General features: G+C 36.6%; 1 protein-coding gene across 3 annotated transcripts in view; it reads left to right on the top strand.

Annotated features, from left to right (window-relative positions):
* Positions 1–12,029, top strand: part of LOC128211192 (uncharacterized) — a 50,453-nt gene that overhangs the window by 25,983 nt on the left and 12,441 nt on the right. For all 3 annotated transcript variants that reach the window (XM_052915675.1, XM_052915685.1, XM_052915666.1), the window contains exon 4: positions 10,746–10,803. In XM_052915675.1, coding sequence (XP_052771635.1) covers positions 10,746–10,803 — 58 coding nt within the window. The remainder of the gene's footprint in view (positions 1–10,745; positions 10,804–12,029) is intronic.

Genomic DNA, 12,029 nt, shown 5'->3' with positions numbered 1-12,029 from the left:
GTTGATATCTCAGCACACCATGTATTGCATTGAAATCTTATCTACCAGTGATCCTTCATGTTTCGCCTAAACGTTTCAATCATTACATTGAAAAGCGGCGGAATAGTCGAGCGTGCTGTCTATAGACAGCTCTTGTTAACCTTGCACCTAATTAGATCACCGGACTTTAGTGTTGGTTGGGGTCCCTATTTGACCTTCCATCTAAATAGATCAACAGACTTTAGTGTAGGTCGGGTCCCTATTTGACCATGCATTTAATTAGATCACCGGACTTCAGTGTAGGTGGGGCCCCTATTTGACCTTCCACCTAATTAGTTCACCGGACTTAAGTGTAGGTGGGGCACCTATTTGACCTTGCACCTGATTAGAATCCCGGACTTTAGTGTAGGTGGGGTCCCTATTTGACCATGTACCTAATTAGATCACCGGACTTCAGTGTAGGTGGGGGCCCCTATTTCATCTTGTATCTAATTAGATCACCGGACTTTAGTGTAGATGGGGTCCCTATTTGACATTGCATCTAAATTGATTACTTGACTTTAGTATTGGTGGGGTCCCTATTTGACCTTTCACCTAATTAGATCACCGGACTTGAGTGTCGGTGGTGGTCCCTATTTGAGAACTGCACTTAATTAGATCACCGGACTTTAGTGTAGGTGGGGTCCCTATTTGACCATGTACCTAATTAGATCACCGGACTATAGTGTAGGTGGGGCCCCTTTTTGACCGTGCACCTAATTAGATCACCGGACTTTAGTGTATATGGGGCCCCATTTTGACCGTGCACCTAATTACATCACCGGACTTTAGTGTAGGTGGGGGTACCTATGTGACATTGTACCTAATTAGATCACTGGATGTTAGTGTATGTCGGGGCCCCTTTTTGACCGTGCACCTAATTAGATCACCAGACTTTAGTGTATGTGGGGGTACCTATTTGACAACTGCTTCTTATAAGATCACCTGACTTTAGTGTAGATGTGGCCCCTATTTGACCATGTACCTAATTAGATCACCGGACTTAAGTGTAGGTGGGGCCCCTTTTTGACCGTGCACCTAATTAGTTCACCCAATTTTAGTGTAGGTGGGGTCCCTATTTGACTTTGCACTTAATTAGTTCACCGGACTTTAGTGTAGGTGGGGTCCCTATTTGACTTTGCACTTAATTTGATCACCGGACTTTAGTGTAGGTGGGGCCCCCGTTTTGACCGTGCACCTAATTAGATCACCGGACTTTAGTATAAGTGAGGTCCCTATTTGATCTTGCACCTTATTAGATCACCGGACTTTAGTATAGGTGGGAATCCCTAATTGACCATGTACCTAGTTAGATCACCGGACTTTAGTGTAGGTGGGTTCCCTATTTGACCTTGCACTTAATTAGTTCACCGGACTTTAGTATAGGTTGGGTCCCTATTTGACCTTGCACTTAATTTGATCACCGGACTTTAGTGTAGGTGGGGCCCCCGTTTTGACCGTGCACCTAATTCGATCACCAGACTTTACGGCTTAGCCAAGATAAAGTGGACACTTGTGCTGCACAAAGGTCAATTTATAAAGTGGTTCGAATCGTTAACATTCAATATGAGTTTGCAAGATTAATGCCTCAAGCATTATGTTCTAAAACTGTTCTTTTGTAGCAGACCTGATAAAAAAGTTACAGACTGATATATATATATATACAAGTAGACGTGTAGGCCTACGGACTATACATATTGAAGCATTACATGTTTTGTTTGGAAAGTAGATGCAACCTTCCTACCTTCTTTATTGCTCATAAAGTACTGGTAATGTGTAAACATTAAACATTTGAGCCAAAAATTTGATTCTGAATCAAATGAAAATATTTATATGTTTAGGATTGCAAGAACCATCAAAAGCAGAAAAGAAGTCACACTTATATTTAGCAGAATCATTTAGATAACAGCTCAATATAATCAAATTTCCTTTTAGATCAAACATATAGGTGTCTTTTGTTAGCATACAAAGTCTTGAATGACTTACACTTCTTTTTTTTTTAAAAGCTTGAATCAAAAATTTAGGCTACAGAGGGGCTACGGACTATACAAACACAGTAATCATTCTAGAAACATAATTATATGTTTGCATTATACAGCAAAAGTATTATCTTTAACCAACTGATCGTCCCCAGGCCCTATCATCCCTTGAACATTTACCTCAACGAAATATGTAATTTATGACACTTTATTCCAAAACATGGAAACAACCAGCAAAATAACAGTCATTTCTTGACATGAAAACTATTTTAAGTGCTTTTAGCACTACGTCTCCAACTTAAAAAAATGCTATTAACAGTCAAACTTGCAGAAACAAAAGTAGATGTAAAGAAACAGTAACAGAAGGTTTTTTTTTATCTTGCATTTATACTTGTTACGAAGGGGCTACGGACTATACAGGCTAGGTTCCGCATGTTTTACTTAATATCAAAAGGTTAACAGTTGAAGTAAATTGAAACATTAAATGTTCAAGTGTATGGGGGTTTTAATGGCGGTTTATTTACCACCAACTTTGTTTCGGTCATGTATATTGTTCGTTTGTAACGATATACGTCATTTAATGTGAATAAATGACAATTTTTCAATTTCCATCCTGGTTTGTCAATTACTCGAAACAAATGAACTCAACTCATACTTTTAAGAGAGTACTCATAAAATTTAATTTATTGCCTTAGAAATAAATTTATTTATGATACTTTCAGGGGAAATAACGCATTACGTAGTAAATTATTAGTACCGAGTTTACAATTTTGATAGTATTATTTAACCATCTCATCTTGCGGATAACACAACGCAATAATTTCACAGATAACTTATGCCAACCTGAATTACGCAGAATTTTCATAAGCTTTTTTATCCCACCCTACCTCACCCAATCTATAGGCCAGTGCGTTTTACTTAATATACCTAATAAGGTCCTTTCCATTTTCGCTTAAACGCCATGCCTGTTTGTGTTGATATTCTTTTTCTATTATCTTTTTATTTTTTGCTATAATGTTATCTTACATTTGCTATACTGTTATCTAACCATTTGTCTTACATAATGCATTCTGTATTATTTGATATGTTTCATTGGAGGGCGTTTTATTTACCTACAACTTTGTTTCGGTCATATTGTTCGTTTGTAACGATATACGTCATTTAATGTGAATAAATGACATTTTTCAATTTCCATCCTGGTTTGTCAATTACTCGAAACAAATGAACTCAACTCATACTTTTAAGAGAGTACTCATAAAGTATATTTACCTGTTGAAACAGTGCTTTCAGGGAAATGCACAGAACTGTTTCACAAATGAGCATTTCTCAGAAAATTATCTCATAAATTGACGAAACTGAAACACATATAAGCATCAAAGATTAACCAATGTTTGATTTAATTTGTGTTAATAATATTTTCATGCCAATACCCGGTATATACTTATTTCTTATTTATACATAAATATTGACATTAAACTAAGTTGTATATTGAATACCAATCTTACTTAGATTTGATTGGGCTATCATCTGTCATTATCTGCTTTGTATCTTTGTGCCATTTATGTGCAAATTTCAAACTATTTAAACTGGTATTTCATTTCCTTTTCTTTTTTTAACTATAAGAGATGCATTCTCCATATAAAGAAAGCCAGTGTTAATTCATTCAAATGAGGAAGATTCATGAAGGCTTTTTTACCCCGCAAAAGTTTCAAAAAATAAATGCCAAAATGGTGCTTGATCTATATGTTGAACTAAATATAAACCTTAATTAATGCAAAGATAATTAATATTATCTCTTTCACCAAACAATTACGAAATACTTTATGAAATATGGGTACATATTATAACGAAACGGCAAAGTTGCAATTTATCACAGTTACTTTCTTTTTCGGAATGTCGGTGTAACCGCATCTCTAGCGTTTCGCATGAATTTTATTTTGGTTTAAATGTGTTTACATGTGGGAATTTCTACCAAATTCATTTTAATCACAAATTCATTTAGAATGGCTCAAATGGAATATTGTCATTGTTCACATTTTATACTAATTAATGATCAAGTCTTATTGCAAATTGTTTTGTAAAATAGAACACACTACTATTTTATGCTAAAAATTGTGTTATTCTGTGCTTGAAAATAAATTTAAAAAAGCACTTAAGTGACTATAGTGCTTTTTTAAATTTATATTCAAGCACAGAATAACACAACTTTTAGCATGAAATAATGCATGACGTATCAATACGTATTATTGGTTTCTTATAATTATGCAAATTATACACATGTTAACAGCAATAAAAAGCTAACAACACACTAAGTGATTAAATTTGCATTGTTTAATGCTCATAAATTTATCACTTTTTAAAAAAAATGTTGCGCGATAAATTGGGAAGTTGTAATTGAGCCTCTGCCTACATACCCCTTTTGATTTCATGCTAAACTTCCCGGTAAAACTGTCACAGAGCTGAACTGGCGTCGGGTTCCTGGGGGGGGGGTTGCAATACTGATGCGCAGTCTTTCGCTAAGACTTGGGCGCAAGCCCGCTAACGCGGTCACAGGGAGTACTCCGAATAATTGGGGAATTAACTCGGTAGAGCCCCTGTGCCTCCTCGCTCTTAGTCCCTGCTAACAGACACCGTTGGTCAGCTTTAGAGTGATTCTGTTTGGCTGCTGTAGTTTCAACACAGAGACTTGTTCAAGTTTTCTGTTCGTTTATTTTGTGTATAAAGTTCCTTTCAACTCAGAGATAACAAATAACAAGTAACATTAATCCAATTGTAAATTCAGTGTAAAGGTTTGTTTCATGTACAGTGATATATGAAATCTTCATATGTGGCTGGACTATTTAGAAGTCTCTGGTTATGCCACTGTGGCTACGGTTATGCCACTTAGAAGAATTCAGGTGTTTCCTAATTGAAAGTCAAAAATCCAGAAAAGTCCTTTTTCTTTTCTTCTAAAATTCTCTATAAGTACCTATTTACAAAAATGTCCTCACCCAATGATAAAATGGTAGGAGGGAACATATTAAATTCAACCAATTAAAAGACCTTTAACAAATAAGGAAAGGGCCCTATGGCCAATTAAAACTTATAATATAATTATGCAAATAAGAAAAGAGTGTAAGACTTGTTAATTACTCTAAAAACTTTGATGTCTAGGTGTCAGGTGGCTCACTGCACCGTACAAAGAAATGTGCTAAAATGACTGAATAAACAGTAAGCCAAAACGAGATTAAACAATTGCAAAAACAACAATAGTCCAGACTCAATCCATATTATCACAATCCAAAAGAACCTAATTTCTTTAACCAAACAAAAGCGATTAAAACTGAAATTGCAGAATACTTTTGAAATAGTTTCAAGATGTCTTTTGATACATAAAAACAACTGCAATATTAAACAAATAGCAATTTTAGCAAAATGAAGAATTATGCATTAAAAAAATACACAAATAATTTCACCTTAAATTTGCCTTACTACAAAACACTAACAAGCTAGATATCACACACACACAGACATTTTAACCCATAAGTACTTTATACATAAAACAACCAAGTGCATTTGTAGTTCACGAATAAACATCGACTGTTGATTGATATTATGTTAGTACATATACATACAATCAACCTAACTGATGTTGAAAGTCCACATGCACAGTATGAAGTACAAAACATGGAACAGAACAAGAACGAATACAAAAAAGTCTTTTAAATACTGACATCAAGTAGATAATTATGACATAAAAGCAGTATAGTCCGTAGCCCCTTTAACTATCATTTATGTGTTTATACTTATGTCAGGGGTTTCAATAAGCGGACGTAGACGTATTATACGTCCGGAAAATCGCCAAAAAAGTCCCAGAATTTGACCCCGGGCGTTTTGAAAATTCCTTAAAATAGCCTTGTACGCCCCTTTTAATGAGACCGGACGTTTTCATATGCTATGCACCATTGACTGCTTAAAATATGCCGTACTGCCCTTTCATCTTCCCACATACCTTGTACGTGTCATAATTTATGACAGCTTATTGGGTGTAATGAGCAGACGACCTGTGTATTCATAAACGGCCATCTTCTAATCCGATAATAAGGAAGAGCCAATTAGTGAAACATTGCCAGGAGACGGAGCTATTGAATGTCAGCCAATCAGAATATACAATGAGAACTCGTTCATTCAAAGATGAAAGTTCGCAAAATGCTATAGAAAATGTGAAGAGATGGTGAAAAATGTTGTCAAACACTATTAAACCTTTCAAAATAATTAATAATTGTATTGTGCAGACGAGACTCGCTTTTTTATTATTGTTGATTTGAAGCAGACGGTCACTGCCAATTTGTAGACATAGGAAAGCTGCCGCTAACACAATCAATTACATCAATTTATCAGTAAATGTGTTGAAAGTGTATTTGTAAAATATTCTTGATGAACATACCTTTGTAACCCCAAAAAATATTTTGATGCTTTATGTCCCGTTTACCTATCACGTCTACGATCATGTCAAAATTCGCAGAAACCGCCATTTTGTCGGAACAATTTTCGGAGTTATTTTATCAATGTTCTATTGCTGTGTAAGTGTTTCTTTAAGCAAGGACAGAGATTTAGAGATTTTTAGTGTCATTTTATTCTAATACATCAACATATTAAGCATAACTTTACAAAAGACAATTAAATAACAGCCAGACTGAATGTAACATTCGTACCCAATCCCGATCATACCAACTTCGTCCCCTACACTTTTTTATTATTTTTTTTTGTATATTGATGCCAGTTTAATTGTTTCAAATGCCTAACTGTCTGTTTTTTTTGTTTTGTTTTTACATGAAATTTAGGAGAAAAATGAGACATTGCACTAAAGAAGACTCCAGACAAGTACAGTCATATTACCAAAGACAAAAAGACAAATTTTAAGTTTGATATTTAAACACACCCTTCTAAATTTTGTGAAAAAGCAACAACATTTTGTACAAGTCTGAAAATAAAACATTCTACGAGAAAACCTGACAATCACCCTTGTGACAGGAGTGGACCCCTCCCACTCCCATCCCCCTGCGTCCTTAGGCTAGACTCTTGTTATGGTTGAATATAATATATAAACAATAAACATAAATATAAACATTTTGAATTGTGCACCAAACGCGCTACTTTACCTACAATTCTATGAAAATTCTTAAAAATTCCTGAAACACAGACATGGAATTTTAAAAAAGTCCTGATTTTGGGTCTTATTGAAACCCCTGTTATGTCGAACAGATTATAACTGAACACCAAAAAATGTGTATAATATCAATATGAGGCTATTAAACAACATTGAAATTACATTGTAACACCATAATATTGCACTGAATGAATCTTACACAACTGATTGTAATCTGCTCTGTATTGACGATTCAAACCTTCATTATGTACATATATTTAAGACAAGTTCTTATTTCTATTCTCCCTTTAACTATGTTTGCTTTCATTTTACATTCATGATTCTGTTTTATTAAAAGCTAGCTGTAATTATGATCTGACCTTTCAATTTAAAAATAATTTTGAGGGGGCAACGGACTATACAGGGCTACGGACAAAATAGTTTTGACTGTTGATTCTTCATTCAGTTTGCTAGCTGCTAAATATTTTTGTGATAGCTTGCTGCCATTGCCTGGGAGTATAAAACAGATTGTCATTGTCATACATAATCATGTCACAGTTGTAGGACATGTTGAAAAGTGGGGCTACGGACTATACAAAAAAACGTCATTTTCGCAAAGTCATGAGAAACGAGTTGAAGACCTTTAGTAAAAATGTTTGTGATTTTCATGTGTTATAATATTCTATGTATTCATAATACGTGTTCTATCATTCAATAAACAAAGTTTAGTAGTACTTTTTCATTGTAGAGTAAGTAAGGGTGAAAAAAGGAAAATGTATAACAAGTGTACACATTTACAATTTTCCACATATCTTCATCAATTATTGTACAATTTTCATTCCGTAAAAAGTAGTGTAAATAAGAATGGTGTCCTTAATTGGAAAACATTATTTTAGCAATGTATCCATGATTGCCTTTATGAGCTGTATGTTTAAAAAATGGTTATTTTTGGTGCAACAGCATAACATCCAAAATATGGCCATTTCTGGACCTTTCAAACGGTATATTTGGAAAACCATTGAGTAAACATATATAAAACTATGTATTGCTGGAAAGGTCTTATCGAGTACTATCAAAATACACTAAAGTGTCAAAGATCTTATGTAAATGAAAGCCAAAACAAGCATATAACATTGGAAAAGTTAAATGTCCACTTTATCTTGGCTAAGCCGTTTAGTGTATTCGGGGGTACCTATTTGACCTTGCACCTAATTAGATCACCGGACTTTAAAATAAGTGATGTCCATATTTGACCTTGCACCTAATTAGATCACCAGACTTTAGTGTAGGTGGGAGTCCCTATTTGACCATGTACCTAGTTAGATCACCTGACTTTAGTAGAGGTGGGAGTCCCTAATTGACCATGTACCTAATAAGAATCACCTGACTTTAGTAAAGGTGGGAGTTCCTAATTGACCATGTACCTAGTTAGATCACCTGACTTTAGTATAGGTGGGAATCCCTAATTGACCATGTACCTAATTAGAATCACCTGACTATAGTATAGGTGGGAATCCCTAATTGACCATGTACCTAATTAGAATCACCTGACTTTAGTATAGGTGGGAATCACTAATTGACCATGAACCTAGTTAGATCACCTTACTTTAGTATAGGTGGAGTTCCTAATTGACCATGTACCTAGTTAGATCTCCTGACTTTAGTATAGGTGGGAATCCCTAATTGACCATGTACCTAGTTAAATCACCTGACTTTAGTATAGGTGGGAATCCCTAATTGACCATGTACCTAGTTAGATCACCTGACTTTAGTATAGGTGGGAATCCCTAATTGACCATGAACCTAGTTAGATCACCTGACTTTAGTATAGGTGGGGGTCCCTAATTGACCATGTACCTAGTTAGATCACCTGACTTTAGTATAGGTGGGAGTCCCTAATTGACCATGTACCTAGTTAGATCACCTGACTTTAGTATAGGTGGGGGTCCCTAATTGACCATGTACCTAGTTAGATCACCTGACTTTAGTATAGGTGGGGGTCCCTAATTGACCATGTACCTAGTTAGATCACCTGACTTTAGTATAGGTGGGGGTCCCTAATTGACCATGTACCTAGTTAGATCACCTGACTTTAGTATAGGTGGGAATCCCTAATTGACCATGTACCTAGTTAGATCACCTTACTTTAGTATAGGTGGGGGTCCCTAATTGACCATGTACCTAGTTAGATCACCTGGATTTTAGTATAGGTGGGGGTCCCTAATTGACCATGTACCTAGTTAGATCACCTGACTTTAGTATAGGTGGGGGTCCCTAATTGACCATGTACCTAGTTAGATCACCTGACTTTAGTATAGGTGGGAATCCCTAATTGACCATGTACCTAGTTAGATCACCTTACTTTAGTATAGGTGGGGGTCCCTAATTGACCATGTACCTAGTTAGATCACCTGGATTTTAGTATAGGTGGGGGTCCCTAATTGACCATGTACCTAGTTAGATCACCTGACTTAAGTATAGGTGAGGGTCCCTAATTGACCATGTACCTAGTTAGATCACCTGACTTTAGTATAGGTGGGAATCCCTAATTGACCATGTACCTAGTTAGATCACCTGACTTTAGTATAGGTGGGAATCCCTAATTGACCATGTACCTAATTAGATCACCTGACTTTAGTATAGGTGGAAATCCCTAATTGACCATGTACCTAATTAGAATCACCTGACTTTAGTATAGGTGGGAGTCCCTAATTGACCATGCACCTAATTAGATCACCTGGATTTTAGTATAGGTGGGAATCCCTAATTGACCATGTACCTAATTAGATCACCAGACTTTAGTATTGGTGGGAGTCCCTAATTGACCATGTACCTAATTAGATCACCGGACTTTAGTATAGGTGGGAGTCCCTAATTGACCATGTACCTAATTAGATCACCGGTTTTAGTATAGGTGGGAATCCCTAATTGACCATGTACCTAATTAGATCACCGGACTTTAGTATTGGTGGGAGTCCCTAATTGACCATGTACCTAATTAGATCACCGGACTTTAGTATAGGTGGGAGTCCCTAATTGACCATGTACCTAATTAGATCACCGGTTTTAGTATAGGTGGGAATCCCTAATTGACCATGTACCTAATTAGATCACCGGACTTTAGTATTGGTGGGAATCCCTTATTGACCATGTACCTAATTACTAGTAGATCACCGGAATTCCCTATTTGACCTTGCATCTAATCAGATCAACGGACTTAAGTGTAGGTGGGTGTCCCTATTTGACCTTATTAGAAGGGGGGCCAATCCAAGGTAACGTACCAATGGGTCACGACCCATGACAGACCCATGACACAAATCGTCAACTGGTCTGAACCCTCCCACGTCTTAAACATACGAAGTGAAGTGATGGCTTCGAAATTAAGTTGTGGCAAAAACATGGAAGTCGTGGGAACGAGTAATTTAGTCGTGATCACGAGATAAAAAATAGTTTTATTTACAAATGTCACCTCTATGACAACGTACATACACTTTCTAATGTAGTAAAACTGTTTTCCGTTCAAATTTTGTCTTTATAATATAAGTTTATAGTTTATATTATTTTGTAAAATAGCCTTTGAATTATGGGATGCTTAATGTCTTCATCTGTTTTGTTGACAGCTGCAAACAGACGATTTCAATATCAGTGGTGAAAACGAAGGGGAGATATTGAAGGAAGGTAAGAGACGCTTTTGATCAAATTGACGTATATGGATATGGATGAAACTGTTTTTCTGGTCCGGATCGAAAAATCCGACCCTTGTGCAGGCTGCGTGACCGGTAACTCGGAAAGCCTCGTTACCGGCTTATGCGCGTGCCCTCGGGTCGGATTTTTCTATCCGTACCGGAATCACATGATAGATACTTATAAGAACTCATACAACTTTTAACTTATACAACCATTACACTATTGCTGCCTTTCTTCTTACCAAGCGTCTTGTGATATTTCTGCTTATTATCACCCGTCTTATGATATTTTTGCCTACCGGACGTGTGTTTCCGGTTATGTCACCAGTGCTGGAAAAACCCGTCTTACACCCCCTATGTTAGATGAGTCACGCGCATCCACGTGTCACTTTTTAGCTCCACTGGCCGAAGGCCATGGAGCTTATGTCGTCACAGATTGTCCGTCGTGAGTGAGTGCGTGCGTGCGTGCGTAAACTTTTACTTTAAACGACATCTCCTCTGAAACTGATAAGCGGATTTTGACAAAACTTTACATGAATGTTCCTTTGGTGGTCCTTTACCAAAATTGCTCAAATGGTTCCGGTCCATTGCACAATATGGCCGCCAGAGCTAAAAATAGCAAAATCTTTAAACGACATCTCCTCTGAAACGGTTCGGCAGATTTTGATGAAACTTGACAGTAATGTTCCTTGGGTGGTCCTTTATTAAAATTGCTCAAATGGTTCTGGTCCATTGCACAATATGGCCGCCACAGCTAAAAATAGCAAAATCTTTAAACGACATCTCCTCTGAAACGGATAGGCAGATTTTGATGAAACTTGACAGAATTGTTCCTTGGGTGGTCCTTAACCAAAATTGCTCAAATGGTTCCGGTCCGCTGCACAACATGGCTGCCAGGGCAAAAAAATAGAAAAACCTTTAAAGAACATCTTCTCAGAAACCGATGATCAGATTTTGATGAAACTTAACAGAAATGTTCCTTGGATGGTCCTTTATCAAATTTGCTTCAATGGTTTCGGTCCACTGCACAAGATGGCCCCCAGAGGTAAAAATAGAAAAACCTTTAAACGACTTCTCCTCAGAAACCGATGATCGTATTGCAATGAAACTTGACAGAAATGTTACTTGGGTAGTCCTTAACCAAATTAGCCCAAACAGTTCTGGTCTGCTGCACAACATGGGCACCAGAGCTAAGAATAGAAAAAAAACGTTAAACTA

Source organism: Mya arenaria, chromosome 2, assembly GCF_026914265.1.
Source record: "Mya arenaria isolate MELC-2E11 chromosome 2, ASM2691426v1".
In the NCBI taxonomy this organism is placed as follows: Eukaryota; Metazoa; Mollusca; class Bivalvia; order Myida; family Myidae; genus Mya; species Mya arenaria.
The sequence above is the reverse complement of the archived record's forward strand: the minus strand, read 5'-3'. Positions and strand labels throughout refer to the sequence as shown.